At 38.9% G+C, this 26,382-nt stretch overlaps 2 protein-coding genes across 4 annotated transcripts in view; one reads left to right on the top strand and one right to left on the bottom strand.

Moving 5' to 3' along the window:
* The first annotated feature begins 3,108 nt into the window (after positions 1–3,108).
* ssr3 (signal sequence receptor, gamma (translocon-associated protein gamma)) lies at positions 3,109–6,653 on the top strand. Its single transcript, NM_001005080.1, is given in 5 exon segments — positions 3,109–3,382; positions 3,540–3,666; positions 4,367–4,465; positions 5,684–5,815; positions 6,509–6,653. Coding segments are annotated over 5 exon segments (558 nt in total). The 5' UTR covers positions 3,109–3,249; the 3' UTR covers positions 6,576–6,653.
* A 7,777-nt stretch (positions 6,654–14,430) lies between these two features.
* kcnab1 (potassium channel, voltage gated subfamily A regulatory beta subunit 1) overlaps positions 14,431–26,382 on the bottom strand; it is a 173,386-nt gene continuing 161,434 nt past the window's right edge. For 2 of the 3 annotated variants that reach the window (XM_012963050.3, XM_031901724.1), the window contains exons 9-14: positions 24,890–24,975; positions 23,594–23,714; positions 21,923–22,017; positions 19,846–19,966; positions 19,362–19,450; positions 14,431–17,905 (exon numbers count right to left, since the gene is read on the bottom strand). In XM_012963050.3, coding sequence (XP_012818504.1) covers positions 17,816–17,905; positions 19,362–19,450; positions 19,846–19,966; positions 21,923–22,017; positions 23,594–23,714; positions 24,890–24,975 — 602 coding nt within the window. In that variant the 3' untranslated portion in view covers positions 14,431–17,815. 3 annotated transcript variants of the gene reach the window in all.

Consider the following 26,382-nt stretch of genomic DNA (forward strand, 5'->3'; position numbering starts at 1 on the left):
AAAAGGTGCAATGTTTGCAATTGGTCTAGTAACCCAAAACAGCCAATCGGCAGGTAGCATTTAGCGTTTCAGATGCCCGAAACCTTGCTTGTAATAATGCAGAAGCTAGAGGATGGTTAGAATGCCATAAGATACCCATCAATAGCAGAGCAAAGTTCTGACATTTTCTAAATAAACTTTGCTTTAAGTGTACTTGATATTTTAAAAAGTTAACATTACCATTTTTAATGTTATGGCATCATTGCTACATTAACACTGTAACACTGTCTCTTTGCTTTCCCTTGCATGCCATCTTGTGTTCTTTTCTGGTACTGTGATGCAAATTGCCACAGCTGTCGCAGTGACCCATGGCTTCACTCGTACCATAGGAACATATTTCCAAGGGTATTAATATGCCAAATGCAGAATGGCACCTCAATGGAGAGTCTGCCCACAAAGGTACCAGCCCAGCAGCCCCCACAGACAGCTGCTAAGCCTTAGATCCCAGCCAAAAAATAAAAATGTAAACTAAAATTCAGAAGTGCTCAGAAATCACCTGAGAAAGTTTACTCTTTTCTATTTTGCAACACATAACTTAAATCTGGAAAACAACGTTCCTTACTCAGTCAGCCAGTTCTCTTTTTAGCTGTAAACATGCACCAAAAACTGACAGAATTTGAATTCAAACCAAAATAACTGGATAAAATGTGAATACGTCACATCTTCTGCAATCCCACTGTACAACTTTCTTTTCCCTACAGAATTAAAAGTAAATAGGTTTGTTTGAGATGATAACCTCCATCATAAAACCACATAGTATAACCATGGAAAAGGCACCACAGGAAAAAACCACATGTTACATTAGCCTGAGATTCTGAAATTCTTCTATTGTGTTACATCTCTGCAGTCTGATTATTTCTTTATAAAAGCACTGTGTCTCGGCAGCGGGGACCTGCGTTCAATCCCAGCGTGGGCACTATCAGCAAGGAGTTTGTGTGTTCTCTCCATTGGGCAGATTTACTTACTCCAAATTTTCACTTTGGGAATCTTCACCACACTTCGTGCAACTACATCAGGAGTTTGATTACGCTGATTCATCAAAATTACATTCTCAAGATGTAATACTGTATATAAAATTATCATTAACACATCTGAAAATGAAAAGTCTTTCTTTAATGTTACATTGGTTGACTCCCTTCCCTTGTCACATGTCCTGCTCTGCCATTTTATTGCTTGTCTTGCTGCGTACTGTATGTGACAAGATACCAATTTGCCTATTTGGATGCAGCAGAAGCAGGAATACAAAAGGCAAATAATGCTAACGCTGCAAAGAAGGCTAAGGAGAAAGTTTGGGTGCAGCTTTTAACTCCACATCCTTCAAAGAAAGTGGAGCGATATAAAGAGGAGGGACCCTGACTATGCCATGCAGGCACATGGGACATAGAAAGTAAGCTGTTAAACGTTAGTAAAAAAATTTTATGCTTGTTAAAAATGTGCTACTAAAAAAGTGTATGTCCCATAAGGAAGACAAGCTGCCCATGCAGAGCAGGAGATAGTGGAGCAGGGACAGAGAGAGGAGCAACAGCCTGCACCCCAGAGTCACACATTGAGGAGAATGTAGAGGCAGTGGAGCCCAGTGAAGGGCTCCACATACATAGAAATGTATGTTACTATCCCAGTATGTATATTGTTGTTAGGAGAGGCATTATAACAATGGCCAACATTGACAGTTGATTTAAATGCTTGTGAAAATAGATTAGTACAGGGCTGTGTAACTGGTGGCCCGGAGGCCACATGCAACCCTACAATTTTTATGGCCCCCAGTCTGCTCAAAAGCTCCATACACTTCACTTTGTGACATCATCATTTTATTAAATCCAGCCCTGCAACATGCTATATGACATATGATTGGCCCACTACATGTAATAAGTTGGACATCACTGGATTAGCACATGCATTTGCAAAATCATTAAAAATGCTGTGCTGGGATGTAAGATTTCATGAAATGGCTGGATGGTATCATGGAGCCGCCCACAATGAGCCCAACGAGCCCCACCTCTGAAGGTAATTAAAAATATTAATATGTTTGTTAAAGGTTGTTTTTTGCCACACTCTCTTGAACCTCTATCTGCTAATGAGTCCCCCAAACAACATGACTATAAATTAATCAAATGCAATGTGTATGTTTTATAGAAATCATACTGCCCAGCCAAGGTGAAGCCAGCCTGGAGGAATGTAGCCACAAGGCTAGCGAGGAGGGCACACGGGGGAGCAAGCCAGGAGCCCACCCTTACAGAAATGTGGCAAGAGCTCCAAATGTTTAAAAAAAGGGTGGAGACCCTAGAAAAAAAAAATTACAAAATAAATGTTTATTTAGAAAAAAAAAACATTTTTCAAAACAATGTTTAAAGTTAATAAATAAAACAGGCGTTTGTTAAAATATGGTGTTTTATTACAATTAAATATCTAATGGTAAATATATTTTAGAAATGATGTACACATTATTGGATAGTGTTGTAAAGTGTGAGGAGATTTAGAAAAAAAATCATGTTTTAAAACACAATAAAATCTTTAAACACACTCTCTTGTCAGTAAGAACAAAGTCAGACAGTGAAAACATTAATGTTGTTACTGAACTGTAACAATAAAAAGCTATTTGTAACAAACTGAAATTCTGAGTGCATTGATACCTGGACAAACGGTATAGAGACGTTAATGACTTTAATGAACCACAAACAATCACCAGGTTAAGATATTATTTATTTATAAACTTTTGTGCATTTAAAAATAAAAATTTGTGGGAGGATGTCAGTCAGCATGTGGGAAATGGCCATTACCAATACAGAAGGTACAACTTATAGAAAGAATACTAAATAGTATTTAGTTATCGCCCCATAATTGCCCGCTGCTTCCACCAGAACATAACAATGAAAGTTAGATCGTGTTCTTTTTCCAGATAGTATTTCCACCACCGCATTTATTTAATGTTTTTCAAAATTTCAACAAATGCAGCACACATTTTGCATTGATTTTCAGCGCACATAAAATAACATTTCCCAAGTCCCTTTCCGCTCCAGACACGCCCCTGAGCCCCGTATGCGGAAGCAAAGGCGCCTGGCTGGCAACTTCATTCTGACCCCGCCCATTTTCCAAGCGCTTCCGCTCCCTGAGTGCTGACGAATCAGTACAGAGATTTCTCTGACGGTGGCTGAGGAGGGTCATTCAGTGTGAGACGTGTCTCTACTGTTCATTCTCTCTCCGATACCGGCCATGGCTCCGAAAGGTGGTAACAAGCAGCAGTCCGAGGAAGATCTGCTTTTGCAGGATTTCAGCCGCAACCTGTCGGCTAAATCTTCAGCGCTTTTCTACGGCAATGCTTTCATCGTGTCTGCTATCCCCATTTGTAAGTATCCCGCCACGCAGAGGCCGGGCCCGGGGTTCTTGTTCGCCCTCTCATTGGTATTGGTATTGGTATAATGCAACTTGATGGGCAGTTCCTAACATGCGACTTATTCCTCATGTATATACGTTACATACTGACCTTTTCTTTCCTATTTTAGGGCTGTATTGGAGAATATGGCACATGGATCTGGTGCAGTCGGCTGTGCTATATACAGTAATGACGCTGGTCAGCACCTACCTTGTGGCTTTTGCATACAAGAATGTTAAATTTGTCCTCAAACACAAGTAAGTGCATTTTGTCTGTGCTTCTGGGGAATGAAAGCCAGGTTCCAGCCTCCCTCCTGATCCACCGGGAACCCCTGAAATTGCCCTTCTTGCACTACCTGGGTATTACAGAGTAGCCCGGGGATTGGCAGCTATAATGTGCTGTTCAGTCCATCTAGTCAAGTAGGTTTTATTGTAATTTAAACCATATACAGTACATAGTGAGACGAAACAGCGTTCCTCCAGACCCAAGATGCTACATACATGCAACCCATGAAACGAACGAAAAAAACAAACGAATAGTAACATCAAAGTTTTGTCCGGCTCCGGAGCGGCCGCTACGAGCTACTGCCGCGCCGCCATCTTGGTGATGGCGCTGACCCCAGAGCATGTACAGTGGAAGCCAGGAATAGGTCCTGCATTGGTGCAAGATTGCGCCCACAAACCCTGCCTTGCTACTTTGCTTTTTAAAACCAGATGCAACAAATGGGGCACTTTTTTGGGGGTGGGGGGGGGGTTCTTGGTGGAACAGTTCAGGAGGAATGCCCATGAATTTTAACTAGCAACCTTTCATTCATTTGCTGCATCATTTCTGCATTTCTGTTTTAGAAGTTTGATACAACTCAAAATGAATGTATTGCTCACAAGCCAAGAAGTTAGAATTCCTTCTAGGTGTAATGTTTGAACATTGTTCTTTGTTTCTTTGTGTGTGTGTGTGCAGGGTGGCGCAGAAACGCGAAGATGCTGTTTCTAGAGAAGTGACCCGAAAACTTTCGGAAGCAGACAACAGGAAGATGTCCAGGAAGGAAAAGGATGAAAGGTAACAGCTGCCAGAGCTGTGTAATAGACTACATGGTACATGGTGCTAGGTGTATGTGCTGAAGGAGGAACAGTTTAACTTATCACACAATAAAGTGTGTGTCGCTTTATTTTTAAAGGTAGCCATACATGTACCAGTTACGATCTTTCCTGTGACCATTGGTCGTTCCCACCCTCCACTGACGTCCAGGGCTGGCTGAATCGTCAGTTATGGTGGTAGAAACAATAGGGATTCTACTTCTACCCGACGATTCAGCCCTAAATGCTGATTTTGCCCGATCAAAATTTTTGTCCCATCTAATCGATGAGACAACCCATATCCTAAGCTTTTGTGATAATGGTCGTCCACCATAGACGCACCGAATATTGTACAGAACCTCTGTAGGTGTATGGCCAGCTTTAGGGATCAGAGTTGCCAGTTTATTTTTATGTGGCTTTCAAAGATACATTTAAAAATGTGAAAACACCTATGGTTAAAAAGCATGCTAACAGGTCAAGCAGTGCATACTGTCACTGTTTGGGGGGGAACTTTGTTATCACAGGGAGTGCTCTTGCCATTGGTCGGTTTATAAAGAACTGGTTAGTAGAGACTACACAAAAGCAGATATTTATAACTTCTGTATATTCTGATATAGCACCAAAATATTACACATCATTTTGAATGAAATATTTAAATATTCATATCATTTCCTGCTCTAGTGACTTAAATGGGATGTTCACTTTTGGGCAACTGCCTCAATATAAACAGCCAATGTAATCAAGCAGTGTTTAATTAAAAGTGTTTTTAAAATAACTACCATATAAAATTTTTTATTTCAGTCCTAAAGGTTAGTCACAGTACTGTTTTCGACAGATGGTTATCAAGCTCCTGCCTTTGTGAGCAGACACTGCCCACTGAAATACACTGCAAGGATATTTAGACATGAAGCATTACAACAAAAGCCCTTTCCTCTCCAGTCTTGTTTTGCATGTAATTGAGCCGATGGGCAGAATTGTACCAGCCAAGCATTTACTCACATGCAAATGAACCACAATGAGAGGGCCATGCGGAGTGGCATCTAATGTATAAGTGTTTCCTTCATCACTAAGCCGTGCATTTAAGATTAAGCTGCTTAACAGCTATAAAACGTAAATAAAGCATAATGGTTTGTCCTTCTAACAATTTCTGGAGCATGGAAAACACCATTTGAACTAATGTATTACATTTTTTTATTTGCAGGATCCTTTGGAAGAAAAATGAAGTCGCTGACTATGAGGCAACTACATTCTCCATTTTCTACAATAATACATTATTCCTGGTTTTGGTGATTGTTGCTTCTTTCTTTCTTCTGAAGAACTTCAACCCCACGGTGTATCCTTTCCATAAAGTGCTTAAAAGGTGATATACATACAGGTATTCTGTTTAAAGCAAATTAAAAAGATGAAAACTGCTGACACCATGCGGTTCTTTAACCTGCAGACACTTTAATGTGTAGATCACAACATGTTGGGATTACCTCCCTTTCTCAACTTTCTCAAGTGAAAGTTCTAAGCTTTCACTATTCTGTTTAAAGCATTTGAGCTTAAATTTTGCTTACGAAAACTGCTAAGTTTGGAATCAAGACGTGCGGCTTGGTCCTGGTTTAGCAAAGGGCAAAAAATAATTATTCCACAGCTGAGGCACTTAATTTTTACCCTCTCCTTTCCCTATTCTTCCATTCTTATATTAACATCTTCCTACTTCCATTTGCCCTTTTCTCCTCTCTGTACTTTATAGATAAAAGTAGATAAATTCCAGTGCACTGATGAGTCCATTATACAGGGGATTATCTGTGATCAAAACAATAGGGCTTGTGCTAAACACACATTTTCCCTAGTAATTAAATTCACATTAAATTGTCACTTTAAATGCCCTTAAAGTAAGTATGTTAGGATTGGGTACATGTGCCTTTCCAACCTATTGATAGCTTTAAACTATGTATGCCTTATAGTTTGCATCTCTGATTTTAGATGAAAAAGTCATTCTTGCTTGATCTAGTCAACAATCCTTAACGTTACCTTTCAGAAATTACATTTTATCTATAAGTGCTGCCTCTGGACTTATTGCTCTGCTTTCTACAGGATCAAAATAAATGGACAAAGTTATTTCAAAGACATTCATAAAAAAGGGTTGTTTTCTTTTTTTTTTTTAACAAACTATGTAAAATAAACATCTTTTTTGTTTGTATTTGTTTGTTATTATTGCATTTTGTGCCCAGTGTGTGTTAGTACTAGTGGCACGTTCCTATTGATTTCCATAGGAACTTGTCAGTATCACTTTAAGCTGGCATCCAATTGTCTGGCCATATTGATTGGAGTTGATCTGTCCTACCGGAAAATGTAATCTTCCCCATGGTGCTGTAGCAGATGAGCTAGTAAGATAAGCAGCAGCTCCTCTTCACTTCCTGTCAGATCCAATTTTCTTGGGCCGTTGATGAACAGAATAATATGATGTGGTTGTCCTGTTTACATACTGGTGCATACTTTGCAGCTTTTATTGTATTGCATTTACATGGTGTTATTTCCTCTACTGAAACCATGGGCCTCACTTACTAAATGACAAACTGCTAGGCTAGTTTGCACCTATGATTTATTTTGCATATTACTATTGCACAGTGCAAGTACAAGGCAGTAATAATATGTGGGCCAGCCCAGGACCTGTGGTTCCAACTGACATTTGCACCAGATTTGTGGATTGGTTCTGGCTGAGCTCTCCTTCTGCCCTCGCCATGTTCTGTGCCTGCTTTCTGCCTCCAGCAGCCTCTATTTATACATGCAGGCCTGTCCCGCCCCCTTAATGATGTCAGAGATGGGTCGGGTGTGGGTTGACTATTTGTCAAAGGATTTGAGAATTTAGGATAGGGATTGTTACTACAGCAGGCTGCATTAATAAACCTTATATTTCTTTTATTGAATCACTCAGCATTATACAGCACATTTCATGTAAATCAAACAGACTGCTTTAACCCTAATGAAGCAATCTGTTAAATTAGAAAGTTAGATTAGGCAGTGCCACCCGGCAAAAATGTATATAGCACATTAGCCTTTCTGAGATGACTGACTAATGTCGCCATTAAAATCAGATTGTTCTGTTCAAATATATCAGATATGCTTTAAATTAGAACTCAGTGGAGTGGAAACACAGTTTACGGCAATGGGATCAATAGTTCAATATCACTGACACCAGCCTTACATCCTGGGATTTTTATGAAATGTTCCTCTATGCGTAGGATCCTTTTGTGGTTTGGGTAAATCTTTCTACATTAACAATCTCATTTAAGAGCAAAGCACCCAAGGCTAAATACATTAACAGTCCTGCTATTCAATGTACCTGAGGTTTGCAGGAGGATCTGGGACTAGCACTTTGAAAATGCTGCCCAATTTGACTGGTGGGAAATGCAGCCTGGCCAATTGCCTATTTAAGTCTTGTGGGATACAGAATGCACATTGATATTAAAATGCTATATTTACAAATACAGTGCATAGTGCAGTTTTAGGAATAAATGCAGGTTGTTTTTCAAGAATTTCATCATAAAACAAAGTGCAAAAACTATCTCTAGCCTTGTCATCTGGTAAATCGACGGCAGAAAATACAAGTTCCTGAGCCGACTCATTTTTTGCCATCCTCAAAGGCAGGTCCAAACAGATTGAAAATGAGCCCTTGCATTTCATATGCACACAAGCCCAACAGTTACTGTGGCATCGTATACACAGTCACTATTCATCTAGTATTTGCCAGAATTTGCAAATTGCCAGTCTGGGCCTGCTTCAAGGATCACAAACCAGCTCAAAAGTAGTGTCCACTGCAGTTTGTGTGGGATCCACTCATATATTGCAATTTAGTGCCATTTTGGAAAATCATACATATCAAGTTAGAGTGTGATGATAATAAAGGAGAACTTCACCAAAGTCCCAAATTACAGTATGTCCCTAATATAGGTGCCTAAGGCAGGTGAGGTTAAAGGGGATATTTGTACTTTACAGTAAAGGGTTAAGAAACATCTTATGAGGAAAGTCAAAGACCGTATATACATAACTGTAGGAGACAAGGCTGAGCTGTGTCCAGCAAACTGCCCACTTCACATTGTGTGACAATAAGTTACAGTGCTGGTTCTGCATTTCACTCAAGGAAACCTTGAGTTTAAAGGAATATAGTTATGTATTTTCAAAACACATCAGTTAATAGAGCTTCTCCAGCAGAATCCCGCATTGCAATCTGTTTTTCAAAAACCCAAACAGATTTTTGTTATATTTAATTTGGAAATTTCCCATGGGGCTAGCCATATTCTTCATTTCCCAGGGTGCCACAGCCATGTGCTCTAATAAACTTCAGCCACACTTTAAAAGGACATTTTATTTTATCCTGGCAAAAATGGTCTGCTGCATGATGTCACGTATGGTTTATATGACACATACAACAGGGTCGGGTTGGGTGTACCCGGATTGGGAAGAGAATGCAGGTACATGGATTGGGCTTATCAGGTACAATTGGTACCCACTGAGCCAATAGCAGCAGTTGCTTCCGATTCCTCATTATAAGTCATTATAAGCAAGCCATAAAGGATACCTGCCATTACTGACTCGTCCAGGTTGGTGTTCCTGCAGGGTCCCATCCATGTGTGCAGTTTCTCGTTAGATCAGGCTGAACAATGATATCCACCACCAGTTGCTCATGTCACATAGTGTCATCACCAAACCCTCTTACAATTTCCCCTGTAACTCAATCCAAAGTGGACCATTTTGGGTAAAAATCTCTCTAAAAACAATCGTATGTGTATATATTAAAGGTATGTAAATAAACAACACTCTTCAACAAAAGGTTATTGTGTTTATTATGTTATATGTATAAAAATACTTAGAATCGTACATTTAGCCATGGCATATATCAGTTTAACTAAAGCATTTCAATCTATAATACAAGGTGGTGTTTAATATTTTTCATTCCTGTCAGATGACCTGAGATTTCAAAAGTGCGACATACTGGAGCCTGAAACAATGGCTTGTAACAAAAAATCACCTTGTTTTATCAGTGCTCTAACAGGTGAGAAAATGTAAATTAGTTTAATGCTAAATAAGTGGGGTTCTTAACTGGGTCCTTGCCTTGAAAAAGAGGAATCACAAGATTTAGGCCTAGTAACCAACAGTACATTATATCTTTATAATGTATTATTCCACTCTTGGTTACCTCTTCTTATATATACAGTGCATTGTGTTCAGTTGGAAAATGCTAAAAACTAAAGGCCATTCCTGAATATTATCATACTGCAGTCGGCATGCAATACCATTGGGAAATACCCTTATGTTTCAGATAGCAGCTCCATTTCCAGCAGTGTACTATAGTCTATTATGCAGCATGTAGAATGCAGTATATGTATGCTTTGTACCACAATGGCTGCAATTAATGGCTCACACAAGCATTCTGTGAATAGATTATCAATAAATATAAAGAACTGCTGGCATCTCTTATGCCCCAGGTGACAGTACAGATATTATTTTAATATTGGCATGTCCAATGGGACTTCTATTAGATCATCAACTGGTAAACACCCAATTTGTCAGTAAAAAGTGGGAACAGTAGAAGATAAGCAACTTGGACATCTCTTACACATATTGTAAATGTGGCCATACAGTATATGGGCCAATAAAAGTCACTGACAGCAGCTTATTGGCCTGAACAACAACTACCCAACCAATATGTAGCTGAATATTGGCCAGATGACAACTGGGCAGGTTTGATATTCTCAATGGATCAAGGACTGGATCTGTGCATTGATGCAATCCTCTATCCAATGGCCTGCATAGTGGCAATTATGATCAGATATCTCCTACTTCAAGGTCAGCATATCAGGGGAAATGTTATCATCACCTTAAGTGTTACATGTAGCCCTTAAAGGGGTTATTTACCTTTGATTTAATTTTTAGTTAAATTCCAAGAAAATTTGCAATTGGTCTTCATATTTTTTCATTATTTGTTGTTAATTAATTCAATAATAGTTCAGCAGCTCTCCAGTTTGGAGCTTTAACAGCTATTTGGTTGTAAGGGTCCAAATGACGTTAGCAACCAGGGACTGGCTTAAATGAGAGACTGATATATGAACAGAATAGAGACTGAAAAAAACAATAACAATAAAACTGTAGCCTCGTAGAGCAATAACTTAAAAACTATAATAAATAATGAAGACCAATTGAAAAGTTGCTTTAAATTGTTCATTCTACAACATCCTAAAAGTTAAATTAAAGGTGAACCACCCAGTACATCTGGGTTAAAAAGAGCTGGAACATTAGACTGACAGCAGAAGCCGAGTTTGATACACAGTAAATGTACAGATTAAATCTCATCCCTCTCTTCCAGAACATGGCACTCATTCCATTTTCTTCACAAACAAATACATTAAAAGAACAACCTCTAGTGTGACATGCAGTTATTGCAAATGGTTACATTATGAAATCATGCGTTTCTAACAAATGACTGTACTTGTGAATACTAAGGTACATAAAATAGCATGAATAGCAACAAAACAAAATGAATCCTGATATAAATGAGATGAATCTGTTAAAAGGAACAGAAAAACAAAGACAAGTTACTCTCATTACATACAGTGCATGGAGAAAGAGCATTTCCCAGTTTGAACTCGTATTATTTTCCCAGCATGCTCTATAGAATTCCACTACTTTTATTTTTAAACACTCGTATCTGTCCATATACTGTATAGTGGATTATTTTAGAACAGCCATCTCTCATATACTGTGCATTTAAAGTGCTGCCTGCAGTGCAAGCATAGAAACATTTAGAAAAACACGTATTTTGTATTGAAATAGAAAACATTAATATTCTGAATGCAAACAAAAGCCTTTCATATAAGAGTAACCTATTGTTGAGATTTTGTGGGGCTTATTTATTTAAGTGGCATTTTAGCACTAAGAACTAGTTTTCCCTCTTGGGATTCCATGTAGACAATGTGAGTAGGGTACATTTTTGTGCTGGACGTGAATATTGTGTAGAGTGCATGCAATCAGGGTAAGAGGCAGGGGGTCAGGTCTGCCTTTGTGGACAATATTGGGGAGAACATGCCAATAATGCCATGGGAATGTTGCTGATAGCAGGGATATCAAGGTGTACAAAAGGCTCTGAGTTTTGGAAGATGTGAGGTGACAACAGGGCATTAAATAGGATCCTCTGCTCTATCAGCCTGACTCAATACATTTTATACCACAACAGTTAATACTGTACATTGTTTGTGCCATTTTAATAAATTAGTACCACTGTTTCTTTAAAATGAGCTCATGTTATAATTCCTCAACTTCTCTCCCAGTCTATGATATATTGTTCTATTAGAACTCTCATGTCCTTCTTCAGAGTTGCAGTTCAACTCTAGGCAGGGGCAAGGCTAGGCAGGGGCAAGGCCAGGCTAGGCAGGGGCAAGGCCAGGCTAGGCAGGGGCAAGGCTAGGCAGGGGCAAGGCTAGGCAGGGGCAAGGCCAGGCTAGGCAGGGGCAAGGCCAGGCTAGGCAGGGGCAAGGCCAGGCTAGGCAGGGGCAAGGCTAGGCAGGGGCAAGGCCAGGCAGGGGCAAGGCCAGGCAGGGGCAAGGCCAGGCTAGGCAGGGGCAAGGCATCCCTTATATCAGAGCATCCTGCTCTTGTCTGTTTCAGCGTGCTAAATTTCTGCTTTTGTTCAAGCATTCGCTCTCAGCCTTATATACAGTATTCATTTAGCAGCTTAATTCACTAAGAATGAAATTGGACTTGTATTGAGAATCAAATTAAAAAATATTAAAGAAAATATAATACTATTTATTATATATATTTGCCCCTGGAATCAGTACAGTTATTTTAAAGATTACTAATAAATGATGTGTTTGAGAAACAGAAGCCATTTATATTATCTATCTATCTATAAAAATACAGTTGTAACAGTTTCACTGTTCTGCAACTGGACTACATACCTGTATATATACTGCCCCCTTGTGGTCAAACAGAAGAGAAATGATGCCCTTTGTAAGGGAACAAGGACACGTGATTAGGATTATCCTTTATTTAAATAGTGCTGACATATTCTGCAGTACAGGTGTATAACTCACATCAGTCTCCGCTTGCAGATAGCACTTGGAATCAAACATAGGATCTCACTAACGCAAGGCAGCAATGCTAACAACAGTGCCGACTAGGCAGGCAAATTTCAGCACAGAGTAGAAATGCATAACTAGATATATATATACAGTATATATATATAAATCTTTTTTATTTTACTTCCCTTTCACCCCCCATTCAAAATTAATTTTCACATAATTTTTCTATAGTTTCATGCACTTTGCAATCAATGGTTTCAGTCAAGCAATGTGCTAATCCTAATGCTTGTGCCTAATATGTGATTCTTTATTATTAGACACAGAGCATTGGCTCTGTCTCAGCCTGTCTAAAATGGAGAAGCAGATCCATTCCCTTCCCCAGCTCCGTTGATCTGCACAAGAAAATACAGCTTCCGATTGTGTAAAGTCATATGCATCAGATTGGAGGTCAGCCCAATAACGCCTGCTTTTACATTTTCAGAATAACCTCCGCTCTGCTTCACTGCGTGTGCCTGCACACAAGAAGAAACTTAAAATGAAAAAAATAAAATAAAATGCAGGCTGAAAGCAGCAGAGCCAACTCTCCCTGTACCCTGGCCCTTCATCTTTACACAATGGCTGGCTTGAAATTTAGCCCACAGCCCCTTTTGATAATTGTTTACTGCTAAATAACTCAGGGAGATGCGCAAATCATGGTTTAGCTACATCTCATACAAAGACAAGAACATTGGATAAAACAAATCCTCCAAAAACACAACTGGAAATTATAGACATGACGGAAGCTAGACTGCTACAAAAATAACTTATGATTCTGTCCACTAGAATAAACATGAACTAAAAAGCAGACTCAGACAAAACACTTGTTAATTTTGGAGACATAAAATCCTCAATTCAGCACAAAGAAAATGCAGTAAACGTAAAAGACCCATCAATTTGTTCTGCATTTAAAACGGGTGTCATCAAAACTACTATGGTGCTGTAGCTGGGGCCAAGATAACTGCAATAACAGAGAGAACAGATACTTTGTGAAATATAAATTGTCATGCAGTTTTTCTTTTTTTTTCATTTTTGGGTTCGCACAATTTAATTTCATTTTCTAAGACTTTAGGATTTGTCTTCTATTCCATAAGATTTATTAATTCTCCTATGCCTGCATATAACATTTCCTAAAGAAGTCAGTCTGAGGGGTAAAACATGGAAGGAAAACTGTAATTCTTTCTAAAATGTCTTATTTAATTGAGAAACTATCATAGTCCACTTAGCTGTATCGGATATAAAATAAATCTGTTTCATAAATGGCTTTATTATTATTTTCAGGATATTTTGCAAATATTTAATGATTTATTGTTAGTTTTGCAGACTAACAGTTTTTTCCCACATCACTTGGTATTATGCATTCATTTCAGCAGTTATAGGGAATGCCCAGCAGCCAAAATGTGTGTCAATGTCAATTTTTTTTTTTTTTTGACAACAGATTTATTATACACCCAGACGCATGTTGATAGGTACAAGTGCAACATGCCTAGCAAGGCCCTTTAGCAAATTCACAAAGTAAAAAGTGAGTGTGGCTAGACAAAGGCAGCTAATATGTATGTGTGCATGTATAAAATAGAATTTCAGTTTGTTGTAGTGTGAGTTATTTCTTACAACCCTTTAACCCTGCACAATGTGACTTCTCCCTAAAATACAGTTTACATTTAAAAAAATTCCATACACGGTTCTTTACATACCCTGTACTTTACATAGTGTTAACATATTTCAGCAGTTAGATATTTTACAGTTAAATACAGTTACAAAAACTATATAAAATTGTATCTGTTACATTGATATACACTAGTGTTTGGACTAAAAAAAAATACCTTGAATTACCCTGAATTTCAACTTTTTTTTTTTTTTTTTCAATTTGCTAATACAACTGTTCAAAAGTTTTCCTGAATGTGTTGGGGTAATTATCTGGTGTTATATGAATATAATCACTTGCGTCTATGCAAATAGGCATTTAAAGTACACAGACACAAACAGCCCCACTATATAGTGAGTGTCTATGGCATCTTACAGCAGCCCCCCACCGTTTGCCAGAACCCACTGATTTCCAGTCTGGGCCTGATTCACATTGCAAAGTGTGCTCTGTACCATATGACAGTTGCACCTTAGCTGTCACATCTGGTGCTAGGCAAACTCTGTAAATGAGTAAGTAATAAATACAGGGCTGGATAGAAATCCTGATGGCTGGCAGAAGGGTATGGGGACTCCAAGGTTCACCCAAATGCTGCCCTTTAATCATTAGGTGCAAAATTGCACCTGCCAGCAGTGGGCACAGAAAAATGGGAAAGCTGGCCTGTCTATCTGTTTATAAATGAGCCCTAATATCTCAGTTTTCACGTAACCACCTCGGAATCACACAGCTATAAGCTTCACAAAGGGATTATTATTTCCACAGTGACTGCCAAACAAATGAATCTGGATCAGTGCTGCTGTTCTACAGCCAGAAGCTCCCACTGGAAAAACATGAAGATGGGGGATTTCTTTAACAAAGTTTACATTTCTGAGAGGTTATAATTCCCAGAGTCAGAAGAGGTATTACTATCACTGCAAGTGAATCTTTGGTAGGTTTATATTAAAGCTAATAATTTGAGTGTACAAACTGCTTCTCATATAAAGGTACAGTATGCCAATGCACTCCATCAGTCCACAAGCCTTTATCGTAGAGGCCTGTATGCCATCCCACCCACGATTTACATTCTTGCCGGTGGGATGGCATTGCGGGGAGATTAGTCGCCTGCGGCAACAAAGATTTGCCGCCCACCACTGCCCTAAAGGCATGTATTTGCACATAACGGAAAGCATGGAAGGTGGTGGGAGAAGATCCAATTATGTCCAAATAACAAGAAACGAAAAAGAGGAATGAGTTAATAAAATAGACATAAATCAATGGCAGAAATGCACCCAGGCAGCAAAAAGAGAAACAAGACAAAGGGATAAATATATCTATGGGTGATAGAGGAGACCAGCGGAGCTGAAGCTGCTGATTCTCACAGAAAGATTTCCACTATAACTGGGTAACAGGGAAATTGTATAAATGGGGGATGATAAATCTGATGTTTGCATCAAGGTACAAATATTTTGGAAGAATTTACAACAGCAGTCACTTTGCAAATAAATACTAGAAATAAAGCCTAACACAACAACTGCTGTATCCATTGTCATAGGGCTGATGATGTATTGACATACTAAGCTATACTACACGCACAGCTATGGGACCTGCTATCCAGAATGTGCAGGACCTGGTTTTTCTGGATCTTTTGTAATTAGGTAATCCATACCTAACGTCTACTGAAAAATCATTTAAACACAAATTTAACCCCTTGTGATTGTTTTGCCTCCATTAAGAATTATTTGCTTATAAGGAAGTCTATGAGATGGATTTCCTGTAAAACAGAATGTTCTGGATAACGGGTTTCTAGAAAACACATCACATACCTGTGCTTGCATCTGAGCACCAGGTCCTGGTACAGTGCTTTCAGTGCAGCAACCATCTAGACTTCATCTGTCCCATTTAATGAATAGAACCCTGTTAATATCAAGTTGTGTGTTTCAGCTTGGAATGCAGTTCCAATGGCCCATGTGTATATAGCCCAACATTACTAGAAATATATATTTTATTTAAATAGTGCAAAATGGCAATTATTACACCATTATTGATATAAGAATCAGGAACAGTAAGTAGAGTAAGTTAAGTAGAGGTAATGCTTCTTGCTCTGAGCATTCGTACATTGTAACCCACCGTGAGTTACATTTTTTTAAGGGCAGTTACTGAGATGTGACTGTTTCTTTTACTGAAACTTTCTGGGTTCCTTTAGATTGTTATTACGCGTTTTTATTTATTTTTATTTTTATATTTCCGATTTGAAAAAAACTGTACTATATAATGATGAGTATGATCAATATCCCTGCACAAAGATGAGCTGTGAGTTGTATATAAATTGAATATCATATTGGATAATGGACTATGCCTAAAACGCTGTTAGTTCTTCTACTTTTGTCTAACATAGATTTTCCCCCAAACATTCCTTGTTCCATAACTTTTGCTTTGTTTTGTTTGTATCAATTTCATTTGTAAATTAATTCATATTCAGAAAAAGTCATAAGCCAAAGCAATGCATTCAACTGCATTACCAACAGGAACATTCCATTTACCAAATACTTTACATTGTTGGTGTTTATAGATCACAGGGTCGAAAACTTACTTTCTCTTTTAAAACAAAGCCTTTTAATATTGTTACAAAATGTAAATGCGGTCTAATTCCAGGGCAACTGTAACATATTTACACATGATTTTTTTTTTATTATACAAATGGCGCGCTTTCTTTGCCCCAGAATTACTCCACTTGCATTGAAATATATTTAATTCAATTGCCATTTTAAAACAAAAACATCTGAATACAGCATAAGAAGCTGGTGTCAAATAAAAGGGCCAGTAATGTGAAATCAAGTTGCTGGTATGTTGCTAGGTAGCTATTGTGCGTTAACCGTATGTTAGGGTGATGATTCTGACTCGTATACATAATACATACACGATTCTGTCCCTGAAGTTAAGGACTCCATGGAAATCTCAGAGAGAGACCTAGAGCAATTTGGCTAACCATGGGTACTTGCTTACGGGTAGTGCAATGCCCATAGTGACCATAGTGGCAGTTTGCCAGCTGGGTCTGGTAGAGCTTTTACTCTAACCTCAGGAATCAGCCTTTTCACATCTTTCAAACTTCTACCCTTAAATGATATATCACTTGTGTATATGATGCCATGCCTTTCATAATGGGAGGTGCTTATCAGGTTGGAATAAAAGTAAAAATGTTGCAGGGTTGGGCATCTGGTACATGTGGAAAAAAAATATATGATGTGGGTTGGTGAATGCGGGTCAGATGGGGTCTACTCTTCAGAAAGTGCCAACTCCCAGATGTTGAATGCGCTACTAACATAATAGGTTCCAGTTTATAATGATATGGGACAAATGCTTGTAAAGGTTGCATTTCTGTTCAAGATGAGCAACTTGTATTGCAGTATTACTGTCCCTATATACAGAAAAGAAATAATACAAAGGACATAAAATAATTAGTCATTGATTGTATGTGCTTTTAGGTATAAGCATTCTATGGTAGAAACATGATAGATATACAACAGGAAACTGGAAAAGCCACTTGCTAGTGTTCCAGTACTATATACAGGGCACTAGTTTAACCATGCAGTCCTTTTGTTCGTGCAGTGTCTTATGATCGGTAGTCCTTTTTACTGTATGGCTTATTTCCCAAAATGTTGTCAACCTCATTGACAATATGAGATGTCATCTTTGGAAGAACCTAGAAATTCAAATGGAATTGATAAATGAAATAAAACAATATAAATGTAGTTAGTGCCAGATTCCATGCAGAAACCTACAGTACAGGAAAAGTTTGGTTTACAATGCATCAAATATAAAAATAGTCAAAGAAACAAACCCCATTCACATGTACACAGACAGTATCACAGCAAAGTGACACCTGAGGTTCACTGCAGACTTATTTAAACCAGGTATAAAATACTCTTAGCAACCTCCCTTACTAGTCTAACAGTGAGAAGGGAATGTAACAATGATAACATTGCAAAGGATGTAACAATCTAAAACCCTTATTAGAATCCTGCTCCCATAAATTTAATACCATATTTTGTTATATGTCCAAATGTTAAGAACTGGTGTTTTATTAGAACAAAACCATATAACAAAAACTTGTTCAACATGTAAAATGTTGAACAATTAGTCATTTATATTAAAATAATGATTTCATACACAGAAGCCTATGGAGCCATTGGGCAGACTGCAGGGGGCATAAATATGACTTTATAGGCCACATTCAGCCCATAGGCTTTCACATAGCCCAGCCCTATAAATGTTGGATTGTTTAGAGCAACTATATAGCACTGTTTAATATATGACAAACAGGAGGTAGTCTTAATAGCATTCCAAATCCTCTAGCTGAATATTAAGTGATACTGACACGAAAAAACAACTTTTTAAAATATGAATCTACATAAAAAGTTGCCTATAGGTCATGTTGATAATTTTTTGCTGATAGGGCTGCTTTTGTAAGTAATTGTTACTTGAAATCCCAAAACCTGACTGTTTTACTAACCTGACTGTCCCTTCTCAGCCTGTCAGTTACAGCTTCTAATGCTAACGGCCTCCTGCTGCACAAATATGGCAGCCCCCTCATAGAGGGACATGGGGGATCAGATAGGGAATGTAAATGCTTGGACAAATACTTTTTATGGCAAAATTATAAATAGCATGCAAAGACAGATGTAAAAAAAGGTTTAATTTCTGATGTCAGTATCTCTTTAGTATGTAATACATGAGCCATAAATATCCTGTGAGTTATATCCTTATAAACAGTGTTTAGTGATGTCATCAGTTACAACAGTAATAATATAAATGATTCGATATACTGTATACACTGAATAACTAAACTTCCAAAGTATTTCCAGTGAACCTTGCAGAGCTGTTACTGGATAACATTACTAAAGAGGCTGACATCTCAGACCTCTAGGGAGGAAGAGTATATTAAGAATATTAAGAATAGTTGCAGAAGTACATAATTTTCTGTAACAATGAAAACAACATATGGATTATGTGCATAACAAGCCATAAATAACCCCTACACACTGAGACAAATGTACATGAAATTATATTGTCAGTTTAGTGGCACACTGAACAGTCACCTTTTTTTTTTTTTTTTTTAAAGAAGTAAAGTAGCCAAGTTCAGTAACAATGGTACTTGCCTGTATGGCTCCTAGGTTTTCTATTAGCTGTTCTGGATTAGACGAACCTAACAGAACAGAGCTCACCCCCTCATTCCGCAGACACCAGGCTAGAAGATAAGCACAAGAGTAAGTCACTAGAGTACCTGCAGAATTGGCTGTTGGGCAAGATATATCTCAACCCCTATCTTTTACAGTGGCGAGCTATTGCTTTGGAAAGAGCAAGTGGCATAATTCTGGAGATAGTTAAGGGGATACTGACACAAAGTACTATGGTGGCTGACATATCCCCCTTTTTAGGGGCTACAATTTTGTTAAGAAGCCCTCTCATGTTGTATGCCTGCTGTAATTACACTCAGTTATATTCCAAGGGACATACGTCAGGCACTTTAATATAAAAGTGTAAGCTTTAACCCAAAGCAATGCTTTTTGCATTTTATCTTGAATGTATATTAATGCAGTTCCAGGTTATTTTGTTTAATTTTGTGGAGGTTCTTACTCTTACCTACAGCAAGCTGGGGAAGAGTACAGCCAAGCCGCTCTGCAATGGGCATCAGATCTCTGAGCTTTGTTCGCTGTTTACGGCCCTCTTCACTTAGTATTTTATCCTTTAGCCACTGGTAGCACTGAAATGACAGCAAATGATACTCTAAGCCAGTGCTGTCCAACTGGCGGCCCGCGACCCCCCTCTGTGTGGCCCCCCACCTGTCTGGCTGCTTTGATGGCTTACCTTTGAGTAAGCTTTAAATGGTATCAGTACTGAGATTAACTGGCCCCCTGCATGGTTCTCACCTCAGATTCAGGCTCTGTATTGTTTAAAAATGTAATCCCCTGTGTTTTTCACACCTTTTAATACCTGCATTGTTCTACCCCTGCAGTGTTCACACCTCAGGCTCAGGCTGTAATCACCCACATTGTTCACTTCTTCACACCTCAGACATAGGTACTGTAGGCAGAGTATGGCACATACAGCCAGCATAGGGCAGGTAGAGTAGGGCACACACAGGCAGCATATGTCAGGGAGGGTATGGCACACACAGGAAGGGTAGGGCAGGCAGAGTATGGCACACACAGGCAGGGTAGGGCAGGCAGAGTATGGCACACACAGTCAGGGTAGGGCAGGCAGAGTATGGCACACACAGGCAGCACTCTGCCTGTCCTATGCTGTCTGTGTGTGCCATACTCTGCCTGCCCTACCCTGCCTGTGTGTGCCATACTCTGCCTTCCCTATGCTGCCTCTGTGTGTCATACTCTGCCTGCCCTACCCTGCCTGTGTGTGCCATACTCTGCCTGCCCTACCCTTCCTGTGTGTGCCATACCCTCCCTGACATATGCTGCCTGTGTGTGCCCTACTCTACCTGCCCTATGCTGGCTGTATGTGCCATACTCTGCCTACAGTACCTATGTCTGAGGTGTGAAGAAGTGAACAATGTGGGTGATTACAGCCTGAGCCTGAGGTGTGAACACTGCAGGGGTAGAACAATGCAGGTATTATGCTGCTTGTGTGAGGTGAACCTGGCAGGGTTTTGTTGTGGGAGTTTGTTAGCAGTTGGATGGTCCCTAAGGTGTGTAATTATGTACTGGGGGTTGCTCTGCTATCCACAGGGGAGGAGAAGGCATATGGAATTATATATGTATATCTTAATATGACATAATTCTTTCACATATGAATGATGGTTGATATCCCCACAGTAAGGACCAAGCATTTGGGATTTTGCTGTGCTACCACCATTGTGATAAAATAGGTGTGGTTTGAAGTGGGTGTGGTTTCAAAAAGGGGAGTGGTCAAAACTGGCTTCCATTAGTGGCCCTCCACCATGTACGCTAGAGAAATTCCGGCCCTCGGCACCGTAGAAGTTGGACAGCACTGCTCTAAGCAATGGAGAGACTAGGTAACTGTCACTAGCAGGGAGAATCTTTTCCCATGATTCTTATGTTTTACCTGTACCAATTTCCATGGGCAAGGTATGTTCCAATGATTTGTCACCCGCGGGAGAGACAATTTTCCCAAGGCTGACAAAGTGCCCCATGTACCATCTGCAAAGCAAGACTGTCACTATAACATTTACAGATATATGGTAAATATGTTTTTTTTTTATATTTTTTTTAGACCTGCATAGGCAATAGTTGTATTCTGTGCTTCTACCAAACACAGATTCACAGTTTGCGAGGATTCATACCTGAACCTTTAGCTGTCCCTATAGCAGAGAATTAAATCACTTCTGTCAAGTGCCATGTATCTGTGTGACAGTCAGACCTTTAAACCGACCCTCATGCTCTGATGCTGGGAGGGCAGGAAAATGCACAATATTCAGGTTGCTAGGAGGTGGCTTATTGCTGTAGAAGGAACCTACAAACTGCCATACCCAGTCCCTCTCTTCCACTATCCCACCCCAACCCTGTTGAGATGCAAAACAACTTGTGGGAACAGTGAGCTGCCATATTTGCCAGTTAGATATCATAAAAATATAAATGTGTATCTTAAATGACACAAAATGGAAAAGCATGTTAAATTAATGACAATCAAATAAGGAAATGGATTTCTTGTGACAAGTGTATCCATTTAAGCAGATTTTAAATACCTTAAGTGATGCCCTTGTACTCTCCGGAACTCCATTTTCATACTTCCCAGAGATAATTCCACAAGCAAGAGGCGACCAAGTCATTGCACCTACCCCTGGGGAAGTATATTAAAGGGAAAGCATCCAGTCAATATAAAACAATAATATATATATATATATATATATATATATATATATATATATATGTAGGTCTGTGTACTGTACATAATTGTAAACAAAAGGGGTTACGAAAAATGTTGCACCCATTCTAGTAACCTGTAGTTGCAACACACAAACCCCCCCCCCCCCTATAAATGTAGGGCTATGCACCTAAACTTGTGCACATAAATAAACCCTTTCGTTACATTCTGTACCTTATCAAGAGAGATTGTAGAGATAAATTATGAATGCAAAGTCTAATGCAAAGAACAAAATATTGCACCCCTAGAGCCTCAGCTCTTGTGCTTCTAGTCTTGGTAAATGAGCCTTCCGTGTGTGACTTTGAACCCCTTTTGGCTTCAAAACGTTTGCCCCATGCTCACAGTTAATAAGCCTGAAAGTCCCATTTATGAAGATAGCTCAAAGGTTTAATTAAAAGCAGCCTGTCATGATCCCCCAAGAGGTATTTTCCCCAAAAGGCGCTGTGTAAAATCAATGAGATAAGGCATACCTAAGGTGGCTTCTACTATTTACTGTGACTATGCTGTCATTATGATAAAGTTATCAAAATAAATGGGGACAATAAAGCACATGTGCCATTTACCATACAGCTCATAGCATATAAACTATAGATATGTCTGTGACTTTATCTTCCATCCTTAGATGAAGTGTTGTTCTCTGGTAGTTGGGTGATATCAATGTACTCCCACACTCAGCTCCACTGAGCTATCCATATAACTCATTCCTTTCTAGTAAAAAAATCAATCGGCAAACAAGTCATACACCATAGGCCCTGGTATTCACTCTATAAAATTGTATCGATCTACTAATTAGAGTGAGTCATATTGTTGCTTTTAATCATTAAGGCTATAAACAAACAGAGAAGTTAGTTACATCAATAAGCTAAAGCAATAGCATAATAGCATGTAATCATATGATGGCAACTCTTTTATATACTCATGCCTTGTATGATATTGAGGGATTGACTGGTCTCATTAACTAAGCAGCAATAGAGTGTACTGAACTGGCTGTTGGGAACGTTTACTACTGTGATAGGAAAATATTGAGAAAATGGTTGTGTGCCAGGTAGAAGCAACAGATATATGGTATAGCTCACATAATCACACTGTATGGCTATGCTCCCGATAATTCTAAGGCTGTCAGAAGTTTGGGGGCTGTAACTGAACAGGAGGCTGCAGGTTAGACAGCTGTGCTCTATAAATAATGGATCTGTTTTGCCCCAGTCTGCAATGAAGCTTCTCTTCAATTTAACAAATTCACAAATGTATTCACACCGCCAATCACCAGCCATTTTTGACCATTTGTCCAAAAACAATGGATAATATAATAGGGAACCAATAAGCAGGTATAATTTACTTGTCACCTGTTTGAAAGGCAACATGTTTGTTTGGCAGTAAGTAGTTACTAGACCCTGATTTTTATTACCAGTGTTACAGATAGGAACCCTCGACAATTGGTGCAATAGGTGTAAGTACCATAGCATTTTTATTTGATACCAGGAACAGGCCTTACCTATTTTATGGTAGAGCTCTGGCAGTTGCACCTCCACTTTCTCCCTTTGGAAAAGGTGATATTCTGCTTGTTCGCATACCGGGGGTATCATGTTGAACTGCCTGGCTACAGAATAGGCTTCCTGCAAACATATACACATATAGTCATTCCATTTAGCATGTATGCAACAGAATTATTCACATGCACATTAAAGGGGAAGGAAAGGTAAAAACTAAGTAAGCTTTATCAGAAAGTTCCATGTAAATACAGCCATAAGCACTCACAGAAACACTGCACTGAAACACAGAATTTTTTGTCTTCTTTTTTGTAAATCTGACTTTTTCTCTCAGAAAAATCCTTCATTCCCAGGGCCAGAGTCTGTGCAGCTCTCTCCCCACTCCTGCTCCCCCCTCCCATAAGAATTCACTCCATCTTCCATCAGAATGTGTTATCTGAGCTATCAGCAGTAGGAGCTGCAGAAGGAAGCTACAGAGATGAGCTAAAATGGCAGCTGCTATCTTAAACAAATAGATAAACTTCTAGGGCTGTTTACTCAGGTAAGATAAAGCTTCCTGCAGAATAAATATAGCGTTCTAGGTGGCACTAATGTGGCAAATCTATTGGCAGTAAAATGCCAAAATGACTTTCCTTCTCCTTTAATAAATATCCTCAAATATGAACAATTGAAAAGCTTTATATGGCCCCAAAAAAGTAAAAACATTACAAAATAAAAAAAACTAAGAATAGTTTCCATTAAGACAGTATTGTAACACTACAAGCATCAATTTGTATCCGATAGTGTACATTATTTTTCTATTTAACATAAATTACTTTGTATTTATCAGCAATGTCTGTTTTATCCGCTGCTATTTATACTACAGTTGGAGGTGTTGTGTTTGTACATGCATGCAGAAGCCATATATTACATGTACAGTCAACACAGTTCTTTCTGGGGGGGGGGGGGGTTGCAGTGAAATTAAACCCCATAAAATAGTTCTACTGTTAGAATGTGAATTAATGTGAAGTCGTTAGCATCGAATTTTGTATTTAGATTTTAATTAGTGGGATATTGTTTTACTGATTCTTAGTGACAGTGGATTAATGAGTTGCTTTGGGCCCACATTTCAGCTTGACAAATTAGACAGAATGATACACTGAACATCAATTACTTTTGGGCTAATTAGTGAGCACTAATATCTCTTTATCTATTAGAAAGCTTAGGTTACAGTGACAGTGTGAGCACCATTTTCTGTAGGCTCTAATGATGCTGCAAGAACCAGCCTTTTTGCTAGGATGTGTGGGAAAAGTATACAGTACCATAATCTCCATCGCACTCCAACGGGATGTTCCCCAGTACATTGCCATGCCCTGATTGATTACGTAGGACATTGCTCGGACTATTTCTAGAAGAGAAAAAATGTCAGTATAAATATCATTGGAAAAGCATCTTGATTTTATGCAACACTGACTTTCCTTTTCCATGATACCTTCTGGCGAGCAGTGAGACCAGCACCGTATTTCTTATATTTATGCAGGTTCTGCAGGGATGCACTCATGTATAACTGGATCATAAATTCTGATTCATAAACATTTCAGGATTGCTGTTATATATAAGCCCTGCTAGCTGGGAGGCCTCCATATTTTGTTTGGAAACATTTATCATTGTTACAGAGCTATTAATGACATATGACATATTATCATGGTGATTAAACCTATCAGTGTTGATAGGGGGGAGAATCTGGTGACACCTTAAACTATAGACATATGAACAAAACGTACAGCTTGGTATTATTTATTTATATATATTATTTATATCTATCTATCTATCTATCTATATATATATAGTGTAAATTAAAACACAAAGGGGCGCTATGTAAATGCTTTGGGCTGCATTGCACATCTGAGAATGAGAGCATTGTACTTGTTAGTTGTTAGTGCAACTTTTTATTAATAATTGTTTACAGTGATTTTATGCTATGGGAGCGCTGTTCTTTTGTGTACTGTATTTAGTGTATATCGTACAACCCTGAAACAAATTAGCAATAAAATCCAATGGTAATAGTTATGCAAAATAAGAATACAATTACAGTTTAAAGTAACAGGGACTTGTTTTATTAGTGTTGTTACACAGACCTGCTGTACCAACGCCCACAACCAGCAGCTGTGTGCCATTTAAATTACAGCTGACCATTTGCCTTCTAGTGCTCGTCTAGTGCATCACTCTCCTCAGTGACCATCAGTAGCACAAGCAGGTAGGCCACCCTGGGGCAATTGCTTGGTGTACTGTGCTTCTGCACTTAGGCTAAGGAGGCCAAGAGAATGGAGAAGGAGGGCTGTACTTCTTAAATCCAAAAGGCAGGTGTAGGTTTGCAAGGTTGTTGTACCTTAAGTGGCACAGAGCTGCTTGCTGTATTAAGCTGCACTGTGCCATACGGTTCTGGGGTCTACTTGCTTTTTAAAACATGTTGCCTGGAAATGTAAGGAAAGTTCATGAGAGTTTACAATATAGAGGGCCACAGGTCTCACATCCCACTAGTGAAAAAAAGGATTTCTGCACAAATCACTGTGACTAGTACAGATGGTGCATCAGGTAGTGCAATAAAAGCTTAGTTCCTGTTTGTCCTTGCAGCAGTAAGCCTGCCATGGTGGTTACTCTATCTATGCATGCAGCACAACGCTTACATTAAATAAAAAATCTCAGTGTCACAACTTGCTTATCAGCTAAGAGCAAAGGATAGTAATTTGTAGCATGCAGCATGTACAGCAACTGTCAAATTTTCTACATTTTTTGTGATTCTACCAACATCCAT

This window comes from Xenopus tropicalis, chromosome 5 (genome assembly GCF_000004195.4).
Source record: "Xenopus tropicalis strain Nigerian chromosome 5, UCB_Xtro_10.0, whole genome shotgun sequence".
Taxonomy (NCBI): domain Eukaryota; kingdom Metazoa; phylum Chordata; class Amphibia; order Anura; family Pipidae; genus Xenopus; species Xenopus tropicalis.